The sequence below is a fragment of the Scyliorhinus torazame genome, chromosome 22 (genome assembly GCF_047496885.1).
Source record: "Scyliorhinus torazame isolate Kashiwa2021f chromosome 22, sScyTor2.1, whole genome shotgun sequence".
In the NCBI taxonomy this organism is placed as follows: domain Eukaryota; kingdom Metazoa; phylum Chordata; class Chondrichthyes; order Carcharhiniformes; family Scyliorhinidae; genus Scyliorhinus; species Scyliorhinus torazame.
This window is the reverse complement of record NC_092728.1, coordinates 43,446,806-43,474,670: the sequence shown is the minus strand read 5'-3', so window position 1 is coordinate 43,474,670 and position 27,865 is coordinate 43,446,806. Positions and strand designations below refer to the sequence as shown.

The window sequence follows — 27,865 nt, the reverse complement described above, 5'->3', positions numbered from 1 at the left end:
GGGAGAATCTGACCGGGCCCCCCCCCTCCCCACACCCCCCCCACCCCCACCCCCACCCCCAATCACCCCCACCCGACTACCCCCCTCCAAAGCACCCCCTCACTGTGTGACTGTGCCCACCCCCCCGACCACTCCCACCCACCCAACCACCTCCCCTCACTGTGTGAACATGCCACCCCCCCTCCCCAATCATCCCCACCCTTCACTGTGTACTGTGCCCATTCCATGACCACCTTCTGACCATGCCCCCAACCACCCTCCTGACCACCCCCCCCCCCACCCCACTCCAGTTGTGCTGTGTGAATTTCCTCCTCCACACTGACTGTGTGCCCCCCCACACTGACTGTGTGCCCTCACGTGCTGACTGTGTGTCACTGCCCCCCCCCCCCCCCGCCCCCAACAATGATTGTGTGACTTGGGGCGGGGGGTTATCATTCAGTCTAAAGGGGTCACTTATTCAAGCCTGTTGTTCTTCAATTTTCTATTGGTGCAGGTTGCGAGCTGCACGTGCCTCATGCTCTCGGACTGTACAGCATGAACCACACCGACCAGGTCAGGTCTTTCCACCTCACCTTGACCCATGTCTCCACACCTACCCGTTACACAGCAAGAACAGAGCCCCAAACCCCTCGGCTACCCGCCATGCCTGCTCCGACCTGTCTTTCAGTGCTTTTGAGCAGGGTGGGGAAGGGGAGAGGGAGTTTGTGTCGTCGGGGTAACCTGCGCTCTCAGCCAGAGCCTTCAACCACCAGTCCACCCCAAGCAGCATCACACGAGAAGGGATGGCAAATACCAATTGTCCCTCCTCTGCCCCCCCTTCACCCCGAGCAGGATGAACTCAGCCGAGCCGAGCACCGATAGCTCTAACTTTGTCAGTACATGTTAGTGAACAGCTAAAAAATATTATTGTTACATAAAATGTCTTGTAAAACACACACAAGACCATTTCTTCTTCATAACCAAAGAGGATTCAAGTCTTTGGGGCCTCAGATCACCTCAACCGGATCAGATTAAAACGGAGGCTCTGAGGTAATTTTGTTGCCCTCCCGAAGGCTACAGCTGCCATCGGCCCTCAGAGAATTGTCACTGACAGATTGTCGAGCTCGGGGTCAGTGGGATCCTGACCTCTGGTTACCAGTCCAGACTATCGAGCTGCGCTGTGAACCGGGGGCTGTTCTGGCTGTAGAACTGAGTGTACCAGCGGCGGTGCCTGGCGATAGCAGAATCCTCCTTCACCAGCAGCGGCTTGGAGATGTACTTCTTATTGTTCCAAATCATCACGTCCCGCTCAAACTGCAAGGGAAAGAATCTGTCATTCGCACTTCAAGACCAGCCACTGTTTGGCAGAGTCAGCCGGCATCATCACAAACAAACTGACCAGCCAGTTTCTTACTTGCAGGCTTGACTATATAAACACACACCTGCCCAGCCTCCCATCTCTCAGCCCCTACCACATCCCAAACTGCGCCGTCTGCGCCCCAACTCTCACCGGGTTCCGTTCGTTCGTCAATCTTCTCCGACCTGCATTAGCTCCCCCATTCAACTCTGATTCGGAATCATTATCCTGGTTTCCAGATCCCTCCCCCATCTCGGTGATCTCCTTCAGCCCTCCGATTCCCGGAGAAATCAGAGCTCCTCCAATTCTGGCCCTTTACAAGTCCCCGGCGTCGCTTGTTTGGTGGATATGCCTTCAACTGCGAAGGGCGGCGCGGTGGCACAGTGGTTAGCACTGCAGCCTCACAGCGCCAGGGACCGGGGTTTGATTCCGGCCTCGGGTGACTGTGCAGAGTCTGCACGTTCTCCCCGTGTGTGCGTGGGTTTCCTCCGAGCGCTCCGGTTTCCTCCCACAGTCCAAAGGTGTGCAGGTTAGGGGAATTGGCCATGCTAAGTTGCCCCTTAGTGTCCATGGCTGTGCAGGTTAGGTGAGGCTACGGGGATAGGGTAGGGGAGTGAACCTGGGTAGGGTGGTCTTCCAGAGGGCCGAATGGTCTCATTCTGCACTGTAGGGATTCTAGACTCTGCTCCTTGAGGTGTTGGTTAATTCCAGTAACAAGGGACTGAGGAGCAGGAGCAGACCATTCAGCCCTTCGCGACTGCTCCACCATTTAATAAGATCATGGCCAATCGAATTGTAGTCTCAGCTCCATTTTCCTGCCGGCCCCTTATAAAGCCGATTCCCTTGTTGATCAAAATCACTCCAACTTTGCTCTGAATACATTCAACGACCCAGCCTCCACTGGACAAGATAATTGCACCAATGAGCAAAGAAAACACTCCTCACCTTCATCTTCAAAAGGAGACCCTATATTTTTAAACTGTATCCCCGGGTTCCGATCTCCCTGTGGTGATACACCACTGTACTTCCCTAGCATTGTACATAGTTATATAATAGTTGTGTGTAACGTGGTCCTGTAATCCTGTGTATTGTACTGTAGCTCTGTAGAGGTTCGGTCACCTGTATGTAACCTGACCTGGCCACGGAGAGCTCCACCTTGGCCACTCCCCCGGGAGTTAGGTATAAGACCCAGCTTCTGAGACCTGACCCATTTTGTCTGGGGTCGTCTGTGTCGGGTAAGCTTCCTATGTAGTGTATTAAAGCCTTGGTTATAGTCTCACATATCTTTGTGGTTCTTGACGCTTAGTGCATCACTCCCCCACTGATACAACATCCCGCCCACCCTCTGCACCCCCTCCCCCCTGGTATTCACCCTGTCTAGTCCCCTCAGAATCTGAAATGTCTCAATCAGATCACCTCACATTGTGCCTCGCTCCAGTGGGTTTAGGCCCAGCCTGTTCAACCTTTTCCCATAAGCTAAGCCTCTCATCCATGGAATGAGTTCACTGAACCTTCCCTGAAATACTTCTAATGCTTTTATATCCCTTCTGAAATAAGGAGACTAAAACTGCACACACTGCTCCAGATGTGGTCTCACCATGACCCTGGATAGCGGCAACAAAACTTCCCTATTTTTATATTCCATTTCCTTTTGCCACAAACACCAAGATTCTATTTCCCTTCTTAATCACTTGCTGACCCTGCAAACTAACCTTTCATGATTCATGTACCAGGACACACGCATCCCTCCGTACCTCAGAGTTCTGCAATCTCCCCCAACTCCCCTCCACCCTCCCCCAACTCCCCTCCACCCTCCCCCAACTCCCCTCCACCCTCCCCCAACTCCCCTCCACCCTCACTCAACTCCCCTCCACCAACTCCCCTCCACCCTCTCCCAACCCACCTTCACCCACCCCAATCCCCCTCCACCAACTCCTCTCCACCCTCCCCAACCCCCCTCCAATCCCCCTCCACACTCCCCCAATCTCCCTCCACCCTCCCCCAATCCCCCTCCAGCCTCCCCATACCCCCCACCCTCCCCAAACCCCCTCCACCCTCCCCCAACTCCCCTCCACCCTCCCCCAACTCCCCTCCACCAACACCCCTCCACCAACTCCGCTCCACCCTCCCCAATCCCCCTCCACCCTACCCAATCCCCCTCCACCCTCCCCAACCCCCCTCCACCCTCCCCAACCCCCCTCCATCCTCCCCCAACCACCCTCCATCCTCCCCCAACCACCCTCCACCCTCCCCCAACCACCCTCCACCCTCCCCCAATCCCCCTCCACCCTCCCCAACCCCCCTCCACCCTCCCCCAACCCCCCTCCACCCTCCCCCATCCCACTCCACCCTCCCCAATCCCCCCACCCTCCCCAACTCCCCTCCACCCTCCCCAACTCCGCTCCACCCTCCACCCTCCCCAATCCCCCTCCACCCTCCCCAATCCCCCTCCACCCTCCCCAATCCCCCTCCACCCTCAAGTACTCAAGTACAGGCAACATCCACAGAACAATAAAATAGCATTAAACTGAGAAAATGCACTGCAATCTCGAGACAGCGCTGGAAGAGAGAGCAGTTACTGCTTGGGTGACACTGGGCAGGGTCACCATCAGAGGTCTGGGAGCACTGGCCGGGGGCAATGTCACTCACTGGCTGGGGAGCACTGGGTGGGGGAACCGTCACTCGCTGGGTGGGGACACCGTCACTCGCTGGGTGGGGGAACCGTCACTCGCTGGGTGGGGGAACCGTCACTCGCTGGGTGGGGGAACCGTCACTCGCTGGGTGGGGGAACCGTCACTCGCTGGGCGGGGGACACCGTCACTCGCTGGGCGGGGGACACCGTCACTCGCTGGGTGGGGACACCGTCACTCGCTGGGCGGGGGACACCGTCACTCGCTGGGTGGGGACACCGTCACTCGCTGGGTGGGGGACACCGTCACTCGCTAGGCGGGGGACACCGTCACTCGCTGGGTGGGGGACACCGTCACTCGCTGGGTGGGGGACACCGTCACTCGCTGGGTGGGGACACCGTCACTCGCTGGGTGGGGGAACCGTCACTCGCTGGGTGGGGGAACCGTCACTCGCTGGGTGGGGGAACCGTCACTCGCTGGGTGGGGGAACCGTCACTCGCTGGGCGGGGGACACCGTCACTCGCTGGGCGGGGGACACCGTCACTCGCTGGGTGGGGGACACCGTTACTCGCTGGGTGGGGGACACCGTCACTCGCTGGGCGGGGTCACCGTCACTCACTGGGCGGGGACACCGTCACTCGCTGGGTGGGGGGACACCGTCACTCGCTGGGTGGGGGACACCGTCACTCGCTGGGTGGGGGACACCGTCACTCGCTGGGTGGGGGACACCGTCACTCGCTGGGCGGGGGACACCGTCACTCGCTGGGCGGGGACACCGTCACTCGCTGGGCGGGGACACCGTCACTCGCTGGGTGGGGGACACCGTCACTCGCTGGGCGGGGACACCGTCACTCGCTGGGTGGGGGACACCGTCACTCGCTGGGCGGGGGACACCGTCACTCGCTGGGTGGGGGACACCGTCACTCGCTGGGTGGGGGACACCGTCACTCGCTGGGCGGGGACACCGGCACTCGCTGGGCGGGGACACCGTCACTCGCTGGGCGGGGGACACCGTCACTCACTGGGCGGGGACACCGTCACTCACTGGGCGGGGTCACCGTCACTCACTGGGCGGGGTCACCGTCACTCACTGGGCGGGGACACCGTCACTCGCGAGGGTCATCCCCTCAGTACTGCCATCAGGCACCTGCCTGGATTATCTGCTCAAATCTCATCGGTGGGATTTTAACCCACGACCTTCGGAGTCAATGCTTTGACATCTGTCCTGAGTATAAAAAACCCTTGTGATTCCCATCTGCACTGTCCCCACAACATCCAAGTACATCGTGATGGTTGTTGTGGCAACACTCACCTGAATACATTCTGCCTTCAAGACGAACTTGGGAATGATGGCGGGAATATTAGCCTGGTAATAGATGGAATGAGTGACTCGCTGTAGGAGAGGCTCGACGGGTGCCACACAGTGCAGGATAATGCCACGGCCCAGGAACGAGTGGTTGAACAGCATGTAGACAATGCCAGGACCCACCTTCAACAAGACAGACAGCATGAATAGAACAGGAGAAGTGGGGGGGGGGGGGGGGGGGGGGGAAAGACGGGGAGGGGGCGCGGTACGGGAATTGAACCTATGCTGTTTGCGTTGCTCCGCTTCATGAACTAGCCGTCTAGCCAAGTGAGCTAAACCGGCCCTCACTGATCTGTTGAAAGGTGATAGGCCTGTTTCTGTCTTCACGGATCCTGCCGAACCCTCCTGAGGGTTTCCAGCTTTTTCTGGGTTTTTTTATGGGATCTTTGGTTTTTATTAATCAGGCAATAAAAAGCAAAAAACGTTGGACTGGGTATGAGTTTTAGAAAGCTTTCACAGAAATGGGGTGGAGCGGGAGCAGGTCGGTCTTCAACAGCTTCTGGGGGGAATTCGGGTGCAGTTGTGTGCAATCGTGAGAGTTTGGTGACTGAGGGAGTGCTGAATTTGGGTGCAGTTGAGTGCAATAGTGAGAGTTTGGTGACTGAGGGAGTGCTGAATTTGGGTGCAGTTGAGTGCTATCGTGAGAGTTTGGTGACTGAGGGAGTGCTGAATTTGGGTGCAGTTGAGTGCAATAGTGAGAGTTTGGTGACTGAGGGAGTGCTGAATTTGGGTGCAGTTGTGTGCAATCGTGAGAGTTTGGAGACTGAGGGAGTGCTGAATTTGGGTGCAGTTGAGTGCAATAGGGAGAGTTTGGTGACTGAGGGAGTGCTGAATTTGGGTGCAGTTGAGTGCAATCGTGAGAGTTTGGTGACTGAGGGAGTGCTGAATTTGGGTGCAGTTGTGTGCAATCGTGAGAGTTTGGAGACTGAGGGAGTGCTGAATTTGGGTGCAGTTGAGTGCAATAGGGAGAGTTTGGTGACTGAGGGAGTGCTGAATTTGGGTGCAGTTGAGTGCTATCGTGAGAGTTTGGTGACTGAGGGAGTGCTGAATTTGGGTGCAGTTGAGTGCAATAGTGAGAGTTTGGTGACTGAGGGAGTGCTGAATTTGGGTGCAGTTGAGTGCAATCGTGAGAGTTTGGTGACTGAGGGAGTGCTGAATTTGGGTGCAGTTGAGTGTAATAGTGAGAGTTTGGTGACTGAGGATGTGCTGAATTTGGTGCATTTGAGTGCTATAGTGAGAGTTTGGTGACTGAGGGAGTGCTGAATTTGGGTGCAGTTGAGTGCAATAGTGAGAGTTTGGTGACTGAGGATGTGCTGAATTTGGTGCATTTGAGTGCTATAGTGAGAGTTTGGTGACTGAGGATGTGCTGAATTTGGTGCATTTGAGTGCGATAGTGAGAGTTTGGTGACTGAGGATGTGCTGAATTTGGTGCATTTGAGTGCGATAGTGAGAGTTTGGTGACTGAGGGATATTAAGGGTTCATTTTTATCTAAAGTCTAGTCTTTCTTTTATTTAGTTAATTAACTTAAAAGTTGCTGTTTTGGGTTCAGAAGAAGGTGAGTTTTCAATCAGCTTTAAACAGAGGTTATATTTGCAGCTGGAGCTTGTTAATTAGTTAGTTGGATTAGGCCAGTTTTCAGAGGCCAGAATCAGACAGTATAAATGTGAGCCAGCTACAGTGCTGACTTTGTTTGCACTGAGTACTGAATTTGGTGCATTTGAGTACTATAGTGAGAGTTTGGTGACTGAGGGAGTGATGAATTTGGTGCATTTGAGTGCTATAGTGCGAGTTTGGTGACTGAGGGAGTGATGAATTTGGTGCATTTGAGTGCTATAGTGCGAGTTTGGTGACTGAGGGAGTGATGAATTTGGTGCATTTGAGTGCTATAGTGAGAGTTTGGTGACTGAGGGAGTTAGGTGAGGAGGGAGTAAGGTGCTCCTTTCATTTAATTTCCTACATTTCCGCAAAGAGTGAGAAGAGAGCCAGGAGTTTATAGAGTGCAGCTGACTGGGAGCAGAGTCGGAGGGCGGAGATCCTGTTGGTCCACAGGGAAGCTACATTCTGTAAGGTAAGAGTTTGTTTTGGTTTTAAAATTTTTTTAATTTTTAAAAATTTTTATTTTTTGTGTTTGTTTTGTTTTGTTTTTTGGGGCAGCTAGCTATCATTGTATCATTTCGCAGAATCACCAATTTTAGAGGGTTTACCTGGGAGAGTAGCAGCAGTATATATATATATTTGTTTAATGGGCCTAACGGGTGTTTAATCTTTTCTTTTTTTCTTTCCCTTTAAATCTCTTTGTGAATTCAGGTCAGAGGGGATGGAGGCTAGGGCAGTTGGAGGGTAGGGCAGTTGGACGGTAGGGCAGTTGGACGGTAGGGCAGTTGGAGGGTAGGGCAGTTGCATGCTCCTCCTGTAGGATGTGGGTGGTGAGGGACACCACCGGTGTCCCCGCTGACTATACCTGCGGGAAGTGCACCCAACTCCAGCTCCTCCGAGACCGTGTTAGGGAATTGGAGCTGGAGCAACTTCGGATCATCCGGGAGGCAAGAGTTACAGGGAGGTAGCCACACACAAGGTACAGCCAAAGGAAGGAAAACAAACGGGCAGACAGTGCAGGGATCCCTCATGGCCGTTAACCTTCAAAACAAGTATACCGTTTTGGATGCTGTTGGGGGGGGATGACCTACCGGGGGAAGGCCCTAGCGGCCAGGTCTCTGGCACTGAGTCTGGCTCTGGGGCTCAGAAGGGAAGGGGGGAGAATAGAAAAGCAATAGTAGAAGGAGATTCAATGGTTAGGGGAATAGATAGGACATTCTGTGGTCACGAGCGAGACTCCCGGAAGGTATGTTGCCTCCCGGGTGCCAGGGCCAGGGATGTCTCGGATCGTGTCTTCAGGATCCTTAAGGGGGAGGGGGAGCAGCCAGAAGTCGTGGTGCACATTGGTACCAACGACATAGGTAGGAAAAGGGGTATGGATGTAATAAACAAGTTTGGGGAGTTAGGCTGCAAGTTAAAAGCTGGAAAATAGCCAGGAGGGAACTGAAGAAAGGGATTAGGAGAGCTAAGAGAGGGCATGAAAAATCTTTGCTGGGTAGGATCAAGGAAAACCCCAAGGCCTTTTACACATATGTGAGAAATATGAGAATGACTAGAGCGAGGGTAGGTCCGATTAAGGACAGTAGCAGGAGATTGTGTATTGAGTCAGAAGAGATAGGAGATGTCTTGAACGAGTACTTTTCTTCTGTATTTACAAATGAGAGGGGCCATATTGTTGGAGAGGACAGTGTGAAACAGACTGGTAAGCTCGAGGAGATACTTGTTAGGAAGGAAGATGTGTTGGGCATTTTGAAAAACTTGAGGATAGACAAGTCCCCCGGGCCTGACGGGATATATCCAAGGATTCTATGGGAAGTAAGAGATGAAATTGCAGAGCCGTTGGCAATGATCTTTTTGTCCTCACTGTCAACAGGGGTGGTACCAGGGGATTGGAGAGTGGCGAATGTCGTGCCCCTGTTCAAAAAAGGGAATAGGGATAACCATGGGAAATACAGGCCAGTTAGTCTTACTTCGGTGGTAGGCAAAGTAATGGAAAGGGTACTGAGGGGTAGGATTTCTGAGCATCTGGAAAGACACTGCTTGATTAGAGATAGTCAGCACGGATTTGTGAGGGGTAGGTCTTGCCTCACATAGATTAACATAGAATTTACAGTGCAGAAGGAGGCCATTCGGCCCATCGAGACTGCACCGGCTCTTGGAAAGAGCACCCTACCCAATGTCAACACCTCCACCCGATCCCCATAACCCAGTAACCCCACCCAACACTAAGGGCAATTTTGGACACTAAGGGTAATTTATCATGGCCAATCCACCTAACCTGCACATCTTTGGACTGTGGGAGGAAACCGGAGCACCCGGAGGAAACCCACGTACACACGGGGAGGATGTGCAGACTCCGCACAGACAGTCACCCAAGCCGGGAATCGAACCTGGGACCCTGGAGCTGTGAAGCAATTGTGCTATCCACAATGCTACCGTGCTTATTGAATTCTTTGAGGAGGTGACCAAGCATGTGGATGAAAGTAAAGCAGTGGATGTAGTGTACATGGATTTTAGTAAGGCATTTGATAAGGTTCCCCATGGTAGGCTTATGCAGAAAGTAAGGAGGCATGGGATAGTGGGAAATTTGGCCAGTTGGATAACGAATTGGCTAACCGATAGAAGTCAGAGAGTGGTGGTGGATGGCAAATATTCACCCTGGAACCAGTTACCAGTGGTGTACCGCAGGGATCAGTTCTGGAAAAAATGATTTGGCTACCCGAAATTTAAAACGGATTCTCCGGCCAATCGCCGAATGCGATTTCAGCGTCGGCAATCGGAGAATCCAACCCAACATTCCGGACAGTGCGGCACTCCCGCAGTCCTGTGTCAGCGTAGATTTGGTGCTCGGACCTGGAATAAGACTTGACCCTGCAACAAGAGGCTCGCTCTTTGGGGATTTACCTTCGCTCACGTTGTTTCCTACCTGCCTGCAAACAACATGGACGTCTAGGAGAGGAAAGCGGCGGCCGAAGATGTAGAAAGCGTGGTTCACCAGCATGCGTGAGCAGTGCTTGTTAGGCTCGGATTCTGTGTTCCACTCCACCTGGAGAAAAACGACAGAAGCTTCAGCAAAGCCAATCAGTGCTCTCCGTGTGATCAGACCCTCGCACACTCGTTTCAACTGACCTCCACCTGGAGTCGAAACCTTTGTAAAATCAGACTGATCCTGTCATCGGGTAATCCCCTCCACAGCTTCTCCAACCCTTTGGGCCATCATGTGGATGCTAGCTCCTTGAAAAAGCTACCCAGATACTCGCAGTCCCCTACTCTTTCCCAAATGCCCTGCACATATTTACCCAATTCCCCCATAAACGTTACACAAAATGCTCGCACCAGCCTTCCAAGCAGAACATTCCAGGTCCCAACACCTCGCAGTGTCAAAGAAAAAAAATTCTCGCTTCCCTCCGGAGATCTTTTTGCCACTCGTCATTAATCCGTGTCCTCTCGATGGTAACCTGTCACTGGGAAGAGTTGCTCTCCATCTCTTTGACCAAAAATCCCAATAAATCTCCTCCACCAGAACCTTCCCTGCTTTTCAGAAACAGCTTTTGCACCATGACTGAAACCAGTCATGCTGGTTGTTGTGTTATGCTGCTTCGGATAACACGGGCTGCTACTTGGTGCAGTCTTAACTAAAGGATGCTCCAGACTCTGAAGTGAGTTCAACGTGTTATTGAACTATTAACACAGTTCTCTAATGAGTTTGACTCTCTGCTAATCTAACTGTAGTAACTCAGTCTAACTGTACCAGCCTGCTCTAAGCCACGTGCTGGGGTGTGATGCTGCTGGTCAACCCTGTCTGACTCTCTAGATTTCTGTCTGTGGAAAGAGGCCGGGTGTGAGTGCCTCATCCCTTTTATAGTGTTTATGTCATGCCCCCTTGTGGTGATGCCACCTCGGAGTGTCCTGACTGCCCATTGGTTGTGTCCTATTCTGAGTGTTCATTGGTTGCATGTTTGCCTATCATGACACTGGTATCATTCGAGTAAGTCGTTCAGGACATACTTGCTAAACTGCGGTGCGTAGTATTGAACACAGTATCCCAACAGAAGCTGAAGCAACCACTTATACATGTTCAATACTTGTTAGCACGATTACCCTTTAAACAGGATCATTAAACTAAAGACAGTACTAGTCGGTCTGATCATGCCCTTCATTTATTTTCCATTCTTTCACGTGGGCCTCACTGGCTGGGCCAGGGTTTATTAACCATCCCCAATTGTCCTTGAGGGTGGTGGTGCGTTCTTGAACCACAACGGCCTATTTATTGAAAAATCTTTAACACTAAGAGAACTGAACAGTAGCCTCATGTCTGACACTTAAGCTGCGTGGATTTAATAAATAAGGATGACTTCTCCAAACCGAACATCTCTTCAGCTCTGAAGATGAGTCACCTGGACTCGGAATTTTAACTCTGTTTCTCTCTCCCCAGATGCCGTCACGTCTGCTGAGTTTATCTAGCACTTTCTGTTTTTGCTTCTACAGTTAATGTTCAGCTGCTTCGCTCCGTCATCGGGTGTCACACAAGCTCACACAGGGCAAGCGGGTCACCCCTCCCTCAGGACACCATTTCAATCTCCCTCTCCTACTCTCCTCGCCCGCCCGGGCAAATCCCAGTCAGAGTCCCAATTCTCCGTCAGCCTGAGGAATACTAAACCAGGAATCCCACTGGGCACTTTGTCATTCCAAATGAACCTGACCCCAATGAAAAGCCCAAGGAACAGAAATGCCTTCCCCATTGCCCCTTACCTTCCAGTCGTGCTGTGCAAAGCCCCAGTGGCTGGCTCTGGTGGATCGGAGGTCAGAGCCGCTCAGCATGCTGGGCGCGTGGAGGTGGGACAGGTGGGCAATGTCAGCTGCGTTCTCCGGAATTTCCTGCCACAGAAACACAGCCCCGTGAATCGTTGGAGATTCTCACAAGTTATCGGCAGACACAGCGTACAGGTAGCAGCAGCTACACCTGGGAATCACAGACCTCAGATCCTTCACACCAATAGTCTCCAGCCCAGGGAGATAGTGGCCTAGTAGTATTGTCACTGGGCTAGTATTCCACAGACCCAGGTTAATGCTCCGGGGACGCAGGTTCGAATCCCACCGTGAATGGCGAAATTTTAATTCAATTTTTTTGAAAACCCAATCATCGTAAAAACCCATCGTTTATGAATGTCCTTCAGGGAAGGAGATCTGCTGTCCTTACCCGGACTGGCGTGCATGCGACTCCAGACCCACAACAATGTGCTCGACTCTTAAATGCCCCCTCAAGGACTATGAGGAATGGGCAACGAGTGGTGGCCCAGCCGGCGATGCCCATATCCTTTGACAGGGTCCCAGGTTCGATTCCCGGCTTGGGTCACTGTCTGTGCGGAGTCTGCACGTTCTCCCCGTGTCTGCGTGGGGTTTCCTCCGGGTGCTCCGGTTTCCTCCCACATGTCCCTAAAGACGTGCTGTTGGGTGAATTGGACATTCTGAATTCTCTCTCAGTCTGCCGGAATGTGGCGAGTAGGGACTTTTCACAGTAACTTCATTGTAGTGTTAATGTAAGCTTACTTGCGACAATAAACATTTTTAAAAAAAGAAATAATTTTCAACAAAATCTTTTTAGGTGTCAAGTGTGAGAAGGAGCTAAGGGAAAGTACCTTTCTGCAATGGCTGTTGGGTCGTTGCGTGCTTAGCAACCAGGAGTGTTTGAGGCCTCTTTAAGGGAAAGTGGATAAAAAATGCAAACGCAGGGCTGTTTGGGACAGCTCCCAACAAACAGCTGGCAAAGATAGATGGGCTGAATGGCCTCTGTGCTGTAATCCTCTAAGAATTTGAAGCAAAGTGGACAAAAAGAATCCAGAATGCAATTGGACGCACTCTTGTGGAAGAATGGATGGTGTGGTACACTGAAAAGAATTAATCGAAAAGGAATTCAATGTTGTTGAGTCAAAGTGCATTTTGCTGGTCTCAAAAGTGATCCCAGCTGGATTTGAATTAAGTTGTGTTGTTAGGTAACCAGAAGCTAAAGCACTTTCTAGAAACAATCGCATTTGTGTTGCTGATTATATGCTGAGCAGCGCGTGGCATTATTGTCAAATGAACTCGAATCTCTTTCATCATTTACCCCCAGCTCCAGGAAAACACTCTCTGCCGCTCCTACCTGGATGTGACAATTGACGAAATGCTCCGTCCTCCCGCGGTACACCCACTCTCCGGATTGGATCTCCTCCTGTTCCGGAATACTCCAACTCGGGTCAATGTCATCACAGTGAAACCACACAAACACGGCACAGTTCAGCTCACATGTGGGCCATGTCTTAATCTTGGCAAATTCTGGCACTGGGTGAGAGAAGGAGGGACAAGCAGCTCAGGGCAATTTGTTACCCATCTTTAAACCTAAAGCTCCCCCCCTTTGGCCGACACAGATACACATCCCAGAATACTGCCCCATCCAGAGCTCCAGTACATACACACCCCTCCCAAATAATGTCCCATCCAGAGCTCCACTACAGACACACCCCTCCCCAAATACTGTCCATCCAGAGCTCCATTACAGACACACCCCTCCCCAAATACTGTCCCATCCAGAGCTCCATTAGACACACCCCTTCCCAAAATACTGCCCCATCCAGAGCTCCACTACAGACACACCCCTCCCCAAATACTGTCCATCCAGAGCTCCATTACAGACACACCCCTCCCCAAATACTGTCCCATCCAGAGCTCCATTACAGACACACCCCTCCCCAAATACTGCCACATCCAGAGCTACACTACAGACACACCACTCCACAAATACTGTCCCATTCAGAGATCCACCACATACAAACCCCTCCCCAAATATTGTCCCATCCAGAGTTGCATTACATACAGACCCCCCCTCCCGAAATACTGCCCCATCCAGAGCTCCATTACATACAGACACCTCCCCAGATACTGCCCCATCCAGAGCTCCACTACATACAGACCCCTCCCCAAATCCTGTCCCATCCAGAGAGCCATTACAGATACACCCCTCCCCAAACACTGCCCCATCCAGAGCTCCATTACATACACACCCCTCCCCAAATACTGCCCCATCCAGAGCTCCATTATAGACACACCACTCCCCAAAATACTGTCCATCCAGAGCTCCATTACAGATACACCCCTCCCAAAATACTGTCCCATCCAGAGCTCCATTACAGACACATCCCTCCCCAAATACTGCCCGATCCAGAGCTCCATTACATACAGACCCCTCCCCAAATACTGCCCCATCGAGAGCTCCATTACAGACACACCCCTCCCCAAAATACTGTCCATCCAGAGCTCCATTAATACAGACCCCTCCCCAAATACTGCCCCATCCAGAGCTCCATTACAGACACACCCCTCCCCAAATACTGCCCCATCAAGAGCTCCATTACATACAGACCCCTCCCCAAATACTGCCCCATCGAGAGCTCCATTACAGACACACCCCTCCCCAAAATACTGTCCATCCAGAGCTCCTTTACATACACACCCCTCCCCAAATACTGTCCATCCAGAGCTCCATTACATACACACCCCTCCCCAAAATACTGTCCATTCAGAGCTCCATTACATACACACCCCTCCCCAAATACTGTCCATTCAGAGCTCCATTACAGACACACACCTCCCCAAATACTGTCCCATCCAGAGCTCCATTACAGACACACCCCTCCCCAAATACTGTCCCATCCAGAGCTCCATTACAGACACACCGCTCCCCAAATACTGTCCCATCCAGAGCTCCATTACAGACACACCCCTCCCCAAATACTGTCCCATCCAGAGCTCCATTACACACACAACCCTCCCCAAAATACTGCCCCATCCAGAGATCGATTACAGATACACCCCTCCCCAAAATATTGTCCCATCCAGAGCTCCATTACATACACACCCATCCCCAAATATTGTCCCATCCTGAGCTCCATTACAGACACACCCCTCCCCAAATACTGCCCCATCCAGAGCTCCATTACAGACACAACCCTCCCCAAGTACTGCCCCATCCAGATGTCCACTACATACACACCCCTCCCCAGACACTGCCCCATCCAGAGCTCCATTACAGACTCACCCCTCCCCAAATACTGCCCCATCCAGAGTTCCAATACAGACTCATCCCTCCCCAATTACTGCCCCATCGAGAGGTTCATTACATACGCACCCCGCCCCAAATACTGCCCCATCCAGAGCTCCATTACAGACTCACCTCTCCCCAAAATACTCTCCATCCAGAGTTCCATTTCAGACACACCCCTCCCAAAATACTGTCCATCCAGAGCTCCACTACAAACAGACCCCTCCCCAAATACTGCCCGATCCAGAGCTCCATTACATACAGACCCCTCCCCAAATACTGCCCCATGCAGAGCTCGATTACAGACACACCCCTCCCCAAATACTGCCCCATCAAGAGCTCCATTACATACAGACGCCTCCCCAAATACTGCCCCATCCAGAACTCCATTACAGACACACCCCTCCCCAAAATACTGTCCATCCAGAGTTCCATTACAGACACATCCCTCGCCAAAATACTGCCCCATCCAGAGTTCCAATACAGACTCATCCCTCCCCAATTACTGCCCCATCGAGAGGTTCATTACATACGCACCCCGCCCCAAATACTGCCCCATCCAGAGCTCCATTACAGACTCACCCCTCCCCAAAATACTCTCCATCCAGAGTTCCATTTCAGACACACCCCTCCCAAAATACTGTCCATCCAGAGCTCCACTACAAACAGACCCCTCCCCAAATACTGCCCGATCCAGAGCTCCATTACATACAGACCCCTCCCCAAATACTGCCCCATGCAGAGCTCGATGACAGACACACCCCTCCCCAAATACTGCCCCATGAAGAGCTCCATTACATACAGACGCCTCCCCAAATACTGCCCCATCCAGAACTCCATTACAGACACACCCCTCCCCAAAATACTGTCCATCCAGAGTTCCATTACAGACACATCCCTCCCCAAAATACTGCCCCATCCAGAGTTCCATTACAGATACACCCCTCCGCACATACTGTCCATCCAGAGTTTCATTACAGGCACATCCCTCCCCAAAATACTGTTCCTCCAGAGCTCCATTTCAGACACACCCCTCCCCAAAATACTGTCCCATCCAGAGCTCGATTACAGACATAGAACATAGAAAATACAGCACAGAACTGGCCCTTCGGCCCACGATGTTGTGCCGAACCTTTGTCCTAGATTAATCATAGATTATCATTGAATTTACAGTGCAGAAGGAGGCCATTCGGCCCTTTGAGTCTGCACCGGCTCTTGGAAAGAGCACCCTACCCAAACTCAACACCTTCACCCAACACCAAGGGCAATTTGGACATTAAGGGCAATTTATCATTGGCCAATTCACCTAACCCGCACATATTTGGATTGTGGGAGGAAACCGGAGCACCCGGAGGAAACCCACGCAGACACGGGGAGGACGTGCAGACTCCGCACAGTCAGTGACCCAAGCCAGAATCGAACCTGGGACCCTGGAGCTGTGAAGCAATTGTGCTATCCACAATGCTACCGTGCTGCCCTTGAGAACAAATAAATCGACACTATATCATTTAACCGTAATCCATGTACCTATCCAATAGCTGCTTGAAGGTCCCTAATGTTTCTGACTCAACTACTTCCACAGGCAGTGCATTCCATGCCCCCACTACTCTCTGGGTAAAGAACCTACCTCTGATATCCCTCCTATATCTTCCACCTTTCACCTTAAATTTATGTCCCCTTGTAATGGTTTGTTCCACCCGGGGAAAAAGTCTCTGACTGTCTACTCTATCTATTCCCCTGATCATCTTATAAACCTCTATCAAGTCGCCCCTCATCCTTCTCCGTTCTAATGAGAAAAGGCCTAGCACCCTCAACCTTTCCTCGTAAGACCTACTCTCCATTCCAGGCAACATCCTGGTAAATCTTCTTTGCACCTTTTCCAGAGCTTCCACATCCTTCCTAAAATGAGGCGACCAGAACTGTACACAGTACTCCAAATGTGGCCTTACCAAGGTTTTGTACAGCTGCATCATTACCTCATGGCTCTTAAATTCAATCCCTCTGTTAATGAACGTGAGCACACCATAGGCCTTCTTCACAGCTCTATCCACTTGAGTGGCAACTTTCAAAGATGTATGAACATAGACCCCAAGGTCTCTCTGCTCCTCCACAATGCCAAGAACTCTACCGTTAACCCTGTATTCCGCATTCATATTTGTCCTTCCAAAATGGACAACCTCACACTTTTCAGGGTTAAACTCCATCTGCCACTTCTCAGCCCAGCTCTGCATCCTATCTATGTCTCTTTGCAGCCGACAACAGCCCTCCTTACTATCCACAACTCCACCAATCTTCGTATCGTCTGCAAATTTACTGACCCACCCTTCAACTCCCTCATCCAAGTCATTAATGAAAATCACAAACAGCAGAGGACCCAGAACTGATCCCTGCGGTACGCCACTGGTAACTGGGATCCAGGCTGAATATTTGCCATCCACCACCACTCTCTGACTTCTATCGGTTAGCCAGTTCGTTATCCAACTGGCCAAATTTCCCACTATCCCATGCCTCCTTACTTTCTGAATAAGCCTACCATGGGGAACTTTTTCAAATGCCTTACTAAAATCCATGTACACTACATCCACTGCTTTACCTTCATCCACATGCTTGGTCACCTCCTCAAAGAATTCAATAAGATTTGTAAGGCAAGACCTACCCCTCACAAATCCGTGCTGACTATCCCTAATCAAGCAGTGTCTTTCCAGATGCTCAGAAATCCTATCCTTCAGTACCCTTTCCATTACTTTGCCTACCACCGAAGAAAGACAAACTGGCCTGTAATTCCAAGGGTTATCCCTAGTCCCTTTTTTGAACAGGGGCACGACATTCGCCACTCTCCAATCCCCTGGTACCACCCCTGTTGACAGTGAGGACGAAAAGATCATTGCCAACGGCTCTGCAATTTCATCTCTTGCTTCCCATAGAATCCTTGGATATATCCCGTCAGGCCCGGGGGACTTGTCTATCCTCAAGTTTTTCAAAATGCCCAACACATCTTCCTTCCTAACAAGTATTTCCTCAGCTTACCAATCTGTTTCACACTGTCCTCTCCAACAATATCGCCCCTCTCATTTGTAAATACAGAAGAAAAGTACTCGTTCAAGACCTCTCCTATCTCTTCAGACTCAATACACAATCTCCCGCTACTGTCCTTGATCGGACCTACCCTCGCTCTAGTCATTCTCATATTTCTCACATATGTGTAAAAGGCTTGGGGTTTTCCTTGATCCTACCCGCCAAAGATTGTTCATGCCCTCTCTTAGCTCTCCTAATCCCTTTCTTCAGTTCCCTCCTGGCTATCTTGTATCCCTCCAATGCCCTGTCTGAACCTTGTTTCCTCAGCCTTACATAAGTCACCTTTTTCCTCTTAACAAGACATTCAACCTCTCTTGTCAACCATGGTTCCCTCACTCGACCATCTCTTCCCTGCCTGACAGGGACATACATATCAAGGACACGTAGCACCTGTTCCTTGAACAAGTTCCACATTTCACTTGTGTCCTTCCCTGCCAGCCTATGTTTCCAACTTATGCACTTCAATTCTTGTCTGACAACATCGTATTTACCCTTCCCCCAATTGTAAACCTTGCCCTGTTGCACGTACCTATCCCTCTCCATTACTAAAGTGAAAGTCACAGAATTGTGGTCACTATCTCCAAAATGCTCCCCCACTAACAAATCTATCACTTGCCCTGGCTCATTACCCAGTACTAAATCCAATATTGCCCCTCCTCTGGTCGGACAATCTACATACTGCGTTAGAAAAGCTTCCTGGACACACTGCACAAACACCACCCCATCCAAACTATTTGATCTAAAGAGTTTCCACTCAATATTTGGGAAGTTAAAGTCGCCCATGACTACTACCCTGTGACTTCTGCACCTTTCCAAAATCTGTTTCCCAATCTGTTCCTCCACATCTCTGCTACTATTGGGGGGCCTATAGAAAACTCCTAACAAGGTGACTGCTCCTTTCCTATTTCTAACTTCAACCCATACTACCTCAGTAGGGTGATACTCCTCGAACTGCCTTTCTGCAGCTGTTATACTATCTCTAATTAATAATGCCACCCCCCCACCTCTTTTACCACCCTCCCTAATCTTATTGAAACATCTATAACCAGGGACCTCCAACAACCATTTCTGCCCCTCTTCTATCCAAGTTTCCGTGATGGCCACCACATCGTAGTCCCAAGTACCGATCCATGCCTTAAGTTCACCCACCTTATTCCTGATGCTTCTTGCATTGAAGTATACACACTTCAACCCATCTCCGTGCCTGCAAGTACTCTCCTTTGTCAGTGTTCCCTTCCCCACTGCCTCATTACACGCTTCCCCAAAACACTGTCCCATCCGAACCACGACAGACAAACGTCTCCTCAAATATTGTCCCATCCAGAGCTCCATTACACACACACACCTCCCCAAAATACTGCCCCATCCAGAGCTCCATTACATACAGACCCCTCCCCAAATACTGTCCCATCCAGAGCTCCATTACATACACACCTCTCCCCAAATACTGTCCATTCAGAGCTCCATTACAGACACACACCTCCCCAAATACTGTCCCATCCAGAGCTCTATTACAGGCACACCCCTCCCCAAAATACTGTCCCATCCAGAGCTCCATTACATATACACCCCTCCCCAAAATACTGTCCCATCCAGAGCTTCAGTACAGACACACCTCTCCGCAAATACTGACCCATCCAGAGATTGATTACAGATACACCCCTCCCCAAAATACTGTCCCAACCAGAGCTCCATTACAGACACACCCCTCCCCAAAATACTGCTCCATCCAGAGCTACACTACAGACACGCCCCTGCCGAAATACTGTCCCATCCACAGATCGATTACAGACACACCCCTCCCCAAATACTGTCCCATCCAGAGCTCAATTATAGACACACCCCTCCCCAAAAACTGTCCATGCAGAGCTCCATTACAGACACACCCCTCCCCAAATACTGTCCCATCCAGAGCTCCAGTACATTCACACCCCTCCCCAAAATACTGTCCATCCATAGTTCCATTACAGACACATCCTTCCCCAAATACTGCCCCATCCAGAGCTCCATTACAGACACATCCCTCCCCAAATTACTGTCCATCCAGAGTTCCATTACAGACACATCCCTCCCCAAATACTGCCCGATCCAGAGCTCCATTACAGACACACCCCTCCCCAAATATTGCCCCATCAAGAGCTCCATTACAGACAGAGCCCTCCCCAAATACTGTCCCATCCAGATCGCCATTACAGGCTCACCCCTCCCCAAAATACTGTCCATCCAGAGCTCATTACCGACACACCCCTCCCCAAAATACTCTCCATCCAGATTTCCATCACAGACACACCCTTCCAAAATACTGTCCATCCAGAGCTCCATTATAGACACACCCCTCCCCAAATACTGCCCCATCCAGAGGTCCATTACATACACACCCCTCCCCAAAATACTGTCCATCCAGAGGTCCATTACAGACACACCCCTCCCCAAATACTGCCCCATCCAGAGCTCCATGACAGACACAAACCTCCCCAAAATACTGCCCATCCAGAGCTCCATTACAGACACACCCCTCCCCAACACACTGTCCATCCAGAGCTCCATTACTGACACACCCTTCCCCAAAATATTGTCCACCCGGAGCTCCATTACAGACACATCCCTCCTCAAATGCTGCCCCATCCAGAGCTCCATTACAGACATACCCTTCCCCAAAATACTGTCCATCAAGAGCTCCATTACAGACACACCCCTCCCCAAATACTGCCCCATCCAGGGCTCCATTACAGACACACACCTCCCCAAAATTCTGTCCATCCAGAGCTCCATTACAGACACATCCCTCCCCAAATACTGTCCATCCAGAGCTCCATTACAGACACATCCCTCCCCAAATACTGTCCATCCAGAGCTCCATTACTGACACACCCCTCCCCAAAATACTGTCCATCCAGTGCTCCATTACAGACACACCCCTCCCCAAATACTGCCCCTTCCAGGGCGCCATTACAGACACACCCCTCTCCAAAATTCTGTCCATCCAGAGCTCCATTACAGACACATCCCTCCCCAAATACTGTCCATCCAGTGCTCCATTACAGACACACCCCTCCCCAAAATACTGTCCATCCAGAGTTCCATTACACGCACATCCCTCCCCAAATACTGCCCCATCCAGAGCTCCACTACATACAGACCCCTCCCCAAATACTGCCCGATCCAGAGCTCAATTACATACAGACGCCTCCCCAAATTCTTCCCCATCCAGAGCTCCATTACACACACCCCTCCCCTAATACTGCCACATCCAGAGCTCGATTACATACACAATCTCTCCAAATGCTGTCCCATCCAGAGCGCCATTACAGACACACACCTTCCCAAATACTGCCCCATCCAGACGTCCATTACATACACACCCCTCCCCAAAATACTGACCATCCAGAGTTCCATTACAGACACATCCCTCCCCAAGTACTGCCCCATCCAGATGTCCATTACATACACACCCCTCCCCAAACACTGCCCCTGCCAGGGCTCCATTACAGACACAACCCTCTCCAAAATACTATCCATCCAGAGCTCCATTACAGACACATCCCTCTTCAAAATGCTGTCCATCCAGAGCTCCATTACAGACACACCCCTCCCCAAATACTGACCCATCCAGAGCTCCATTACAGACTCACCCCTCCCCGAAATACTGCCCCATCCAGAGCTCCATTACAGACACACACCCTTCCCAAAATACTTTCCATCCAGAGCTCCATTACAGACACACCCCTCCCCAAATACTGACCCATCCAGAGCTCCATTACAGACTCACCCCTCCCCGAAATACTGCCCCATCCAGAGCTCCATTACAGACACACACCCTTCCCAAAATACTTTCCATCCAGAGTTCCACTACATACAGGCCCCTCCCCAAATACTGCCCCATCCAGAGCTCCATTACATCCACACTCCTCCCCAAATACTGTCACATCCAGAGATCGATTACAGACACACCCCTCCCCAAAATACTGTCCCATCCGAACCACGACAGACAAAACTCTCCACAAATACTGCCCCATCCAGAACTCCATTACAGGCACACGCCTCCCCAAAATACTGTCCCATCCGAACCACAACAGACAAACCTCTCCCCAAAATACTGTCCTTCCAGAGTTCCATTACAGACACACCCCTCCCCAAAATACTGTCCATCCAGAGCTCCATTACAGACACACCCCTCCCCAAATACTGCCACATCCAGAGCTCCATTACACACACATCCCTCCCCAAAATACTATCCATCCAGAGCTCCATTACAGACACATCCCTCCCCAAAATACTATCCATCCAGAGCTCCATTACAGACTCACCTCTCCCCAAATACTGCCCCATCCAGAGCTCCATTACAGACTCACCCCTCCCCAAAATACTGCCCCATCCGGAGCTCCATTACAGACACACCCCTACCCAAATACTGCCCCATCCAGAGCTCCATTACAGCCTCACCCCTCCCCAAAATACTGTCCCATCCAGAGCTCCACCACATACAGACCGCTCCCCAAATACTGCCCCATCCAGAGCTCCATTATAGACACACCCTCCCCAAATACTGCCCCATCCAGAGCTCCATTACATACACACCCCTCCCCAAATACTGCCCCATCCAGAGCTCCATTACATACACACCCCTCCCCAAATACTGTCCCATCCAGAGCTCCACCACATACAGACCGCTCCCCAAATACTGTCCATCCAGAGCTCCATTACATACACACCCCTCACCAAAATACTGTTCCATCGAGAGCTCCATTACATACACACCCCTCCCCAAAATACTGCCCCATCCAGAGCTCCATTAGACACACCCCTCTCCAAATACTGCCCCATCCAGAGCTCCAGTACAGACACACCCCTCGCCAAATACTGTCCGATCCAGAGCATGATTACAGACACACCCTTCCCCAAAATGCTGTCGCATCCGAACCACGAAGAAACAAACCTCTCCCCAAATTCTGCCCCATCCAGAGCTCCATTGCATACACACCCCTCGCGAAAATACTGTCCATCCAGAGTTCCATTACAGACGCATCCCTCCCCAAATACTGCCCCATCCAGACGTCCATTTCATACACACCCCTCCCCAAAATACTGTCCATCCAGTTTTCCATTACAGACACATACCTCCCCAAATACTGCCCCATCCAGGGCTCCATTACATACACACCCCTCCCCAAAATACTGTCCATCCAGAGCTCCATACAGACACACCCCTCCCCAAATACTGTCGCATCCAGAGCTCGATTACAGACACACCCCTCCCCAAATACTGATCCATCAAGAGCTCCATTACATACGGACCCCTCCCCAAATACTGTCCCATCCAGAGCGCCATGACATACACACCTCTCCCAAATACTGTCCCATCCAGAGCTCCATTACATACACACCTCTCCCAAATACTGTCCCATCCAGAGCTCCATTACATACACCCCTCCCCAAATACTGTCCATTCAGAGCTCCATTACATACACACCCCTCCACAAATACTGCCCCATCCAGAGCGCCATTACAGACACACCCCTCCCCATAATACTGCCACATCCAGAGGTCCATTACATACACACCCCTCCCCAAATACTGCCCCATCCAGAGCTCCATTACAGACACAACCCTCCCCAAAATACTGTCCATCCAGAGCTCTGTGGTGTTGGGTGCTCTGGTGCACAGATGAGCCAACACAGTTGTATGTGGTACAACTCTATTTTATTATAACTCTTATAATACAGTTCGTTCTGGATACCCCGCACGTGCTGTCTCCCTGAGTGTGTTTGGCAATAGATGTGTCCTGGTTCTCCTCTGCAGCTAATACTGACCACCGGGGGTCGTGTCTGTGCTTTTATATCTTTCTGTCATTGGTTGTGGTGTTGTGTGTTCTGATTTGTCTGTTGGTGTGTCTATCATGATGTGTGTGTTTGAATATCATGACATCCCCCCTTTTTACAAAGATATGTGCCTACGTGGTTATAAATATAATTGTGTCGTGAGTGCATCGAAGAGTGTGTGTGTGTGTTATGTACAGCGTGTGTATATGACGTAACTATTTACATGGGGCGATGTCGGGTGCGTCACACTAACAAGGTTGTACCATAACAAAACTTGGATGCGAGAGAAAAAAAAAAAACTTGAACATTGGTCTGGTCAGACGATATCTGGAACAATAAACAACAACAGGTTATAATACAGAAGTGTTTGACTTTTTGAACGTATGAACAGCGTTATAAGTCCAGTCTAATGGGTGACCGCCTCAAGAATGGGCTGGTCCTCAAGCCGGTTCAGCTGTGGAGATTTGGTTCTGGTGGCGATGGAAGGGGCATGATCCGTGGCATCTCCACGAAGTCATCCTTGGGAACCAGTGGAGGATCCGGCGTGTGCGTACGGTTCAGTTGCGAGCGTGGAAGGCGGCGCAAAGCTCGCTGATTGCGCCTACGCACCAATCCATCCGCCCTGCATGCCAGGAACAAGGTGGAGTCTTTTTCTTTTTATGTTTGTGGTGGACGGCATCTTGTAGCCGATGGGTCGTTGCCATCGAAGTAGCACCATCACTAATATCATGCAAGGCGATGACTGTGCCAGATGTGGAAGTTGGCCGAGACCGTGTACGCTGGTTCCGGCCACCTGCTGTGCCGGAAGGGCGACTCCGCAGAGAAACGTCGAAGCATGTCGCCTTGGAGAGAGAATTGTTGCTCGCATCAACGTCTGGCGATGGCGCGAATTGGTGTGTCCATCTTGGACCGCCGGTGCTGGTTGCCACTGCCGACCCAGTGGGACTGCCACGCGATCCATTCCCTGTCGCCGTGGCATCCGCCGTCACCCTGAGCGTGCCATCACCGAGGCCGCGACACCGCCCGTCCGGAGCAAGGTCTGGCGTGCGCGAATCAGAGTCGGCGCTTGGCTGCTCCCCATCTGGAGTCCGGTCTGCCTTCCGTCGATGCCCCCCGTCCGGAGTCCCAACAGGTTCACTGGAGGCAGCCGAGATTCCCTGAAGCTGCACTTCTGGAGTCGGAACATGCAGGAATGCACCAACCAGTGGAGAGGGTCGAGCCATCGAGGGTGGAAGCGGTGCGCTGCCACCGCAGTCGTCAGTGGTCCCACCGTGATCGTCGAGTGCCTCGGTACGCACTAGGCGAGGTCTGTCACCTTGCACCTTTTGCATGGGAAGTGGGATGCTGTCGTCACTCGTCTCACATCCCGTGGATAGATCCTCATTAGCAGCTTGCTGTTCACTAGGGTTGGGTAAATTGTCAGAGTTTTCATCTGGTGGTGCACACCATGTCGGTGGACTGTCATTGTCTTGCCGTTGTCCTTCATTTGGGCTTTTCTTCTTTGGAATTTTAAATCTTCCCCCAGACATTGCAGAACCTTGTTTATTACCCCCAAATTCTCCCATAGGTATGGTCTCGAATATAGGATCCAATGTTTCTATCGACATTGTACTATTTCCCAAAGAACATTCCGTTTCACTTTTCTTCTCAGGTGCCTCATGTGTATCTTTGTCTAATGTACATGCCTTCATGGTCTCTGGGTCTGATTTTGCTGGGACTGGCATGGTCACAGTCTCTCTTTTACTGTTCTCAATTGCCCACCTTATACTCCCCATACATAACTGCTTAATCACTGGGGTTAGTGTGGTACAATGGATAATCGGGTCGACCTTATCTGCATCTTCACCATTAGTGGAAAGCACACTTGGTTCACTTGACACTGCTGTGGGTTTTAAATTCGTTATCTGGCTACTCGATGTCGGTGTCCTCAGGATTCTTGCTCCAATGTTCTGCTCAATAATCAGTGGAGCGTGTATAGGTTCAATGCAATTAATGTTCCCCTCAAGGTTTGAAGAGTCATTACTGACTAACTGCTGGTCTCCGAAGTTGGGATTTTGCGGTGTTGTGTTGAAGGGAGACATTTGTCCCTGCTGTAGATATGATTCAGGTTGTGTTATTTCCATTACCTGAGGATCAATGTCTTGTCCATTTTTTCGATCCGTACTAAAACACTGGCAATTCTCTGTCTGCTCCTTGCAAGTTAAACATTCAATTAATTTCGTTAGCAAATCCTCAGCATCCTTCTGTGGCCGTGCAGCATTATTAATCTCTGTTCGGCTATAATGATCCTGAAGGTCAGCGCATAAACCTTTTTTCTTCGGGCTTGGACGAGGCGATTCCTTTGGCTTGTCTTCAGTTGGGCTTGAACAGTCTTCAGCGCTGTGCCCTTCATTGTAGCATGAGAGACCGTCATGTTCATGCTGCTGTGTAGTGGAGCATGGTAGGCTGTTATAGCCTTCTTGCTGTTCACGTGAGCATGGCAGACTTGCATCGTCTGCCGCTGGTTGGTCAGGAGAGGTTGCTAGACCCTCATGGTCTTGTTTCTGCAAGGACTGCGCTCTGGAGTCTTGCGTTCCTTCCATCGTGGAGTCCGTCCACGAGCTCTCTGTGGAGGCTTGTGACACTGGAGTCACTTCTTGTTCGTGCAAGGACTGCGCTCTGGAGTCTTGCGTTGCTTCTATCGTGGAGGCTGTCCACAAGCTCTCTGTGGAGGCTTGTGACACTGGAGTCACTTCTTGTTCGTGCAAGGACTGCGCTCTGGAGTCTTGCATTTCTGCAATTGTGGAGTCTGTCCACGAGCTTGCTGTGGAAGCTTGTGACACTGGAGTCACTTCTGGTTCATGCGAGGACTGCACTCTGGAGTCTTGCATGTCTTCTTTCATAGAGTCGGGAACGTTGAGCGGGACGTGGACCACGCTCTGTGTGGCAGCAGGGCACTCTCCGTGTGCTTGCACCGCTCCCTGTCTGTTAATGTCAGGCTGCAGCATCATCCGTTACTGATAAGTTGGAACGTCATATCTGCTGGCTTGAAGATCCTCAAATCCGAAAAATGAATCCGCATCTGCGTCGGATTCAATGTGGGGGCCGCCAATGTGCAACACGAAAGGTTCGTCCGAGTCATAGTCATATAGGACCACGGAGCTATCATTGGGCTCGCGAGGTCCGGAAACACTGTAAAGATCGTCATCGAAGTATTCAAGGTCGGAATCATCGGCTTGTGCGTAGGTAACTGCTTGTCGGAGGGTTCTTCGGAGGTCAAATTCATCTCCTGGGTCAATTTGCGGCACTGTGCTGTCATTCCAGGTGAGGGAAGGTTGTTTTACAGCTTTAACAGATTTTTGTTTTTTTGATTTGGGACGTTTCCCTTTTAAATTGGATTTGGGACATTTCCCTTTTAAATTGGTGCAGTCTGGGGCCTCTGACATCCTGACGCTCGGTATGTAGCACGTAGGAAGCGACTGCGCATGCTCAGATCGCTGTTCCTTTACCGATGGCCGTTTTCTTGACTGCGCATGCGCAGCATCTCGCGCATGCGCAAACGAAACTTCCGGTTCTGCGCACTTCTCGCGCAACTGTGCTAGCGTTATACCTTTAGCAAGATGGCCGCCGACCTCGACCCAGCCTTCTCTCAGGCCCGGGATTTCGGCCTCTGGGAATTCGGGCTCCGGGATCCCAGCCACGAGGTGAGTACTGCAGCTTTTCTTACCTTTATGTGCCGATTGGATTGCGTTTTCTTCACAGTACTTGGAGAATTTGCCCAGGACTGCCTGGTAATCGTACCTTTGCTGCCTCCTGAAGAACCTGAACCTTCTGAATATTTCTCTTGCCCTTGCACCGGCGATGGTGAGGAGAAATTCAATTTTTTCGCTATCATCCAGGTCTTTGAGTTCAGCTGCCACCAGGAACAATTCGAACATTTGCCGGAATCGCCGCCAGTTTTCGCGGAGGTCGCCGTGGCACTGGAG

General features: G+C 51.1%; 1 protein-coding gene across 2 annotated transcripts in view; it reads right to left on the bottom strand.

Moving 5' to 3' along the window:
- Positions 1-295: 295 nt before the first annotated feature.
- The window catches only part of LOC140399047 (cholesterol 7-desaturase nvd), a 150,005-nt gene continuing 122,435 nt past the window's right edge, over positions 296-27,865 (bottom strand). For both annotated transcript variants that reach the window (XM_072488130.1, XM_072488129.1), the window contains 5 exons: positions 13,072-13,250; positions 11,682-11,807; positions 9,856-9,975; positions 5,279-5,455; positions 296-1,293 (listed from right to left, as the gene is read on the bottom strand). In XM_072488130.1, the coding sequence (XP_072344231.1) occupies positions 1,132-1,293; positions 5,279-5,455; positions 9,856-9,975; positions 11,682-11,807; positions 13,072-13,250 (764 nt within the window). In that variant the 3' untranslated portion in view covers positions 296-1,131. The remainder of the gene's footprint in view (positions 1,294-5,278; positions 5,456-9,855; positions 9,976-11,681; positions 11,808-13,071; positions 13,251-27,865) is intronic.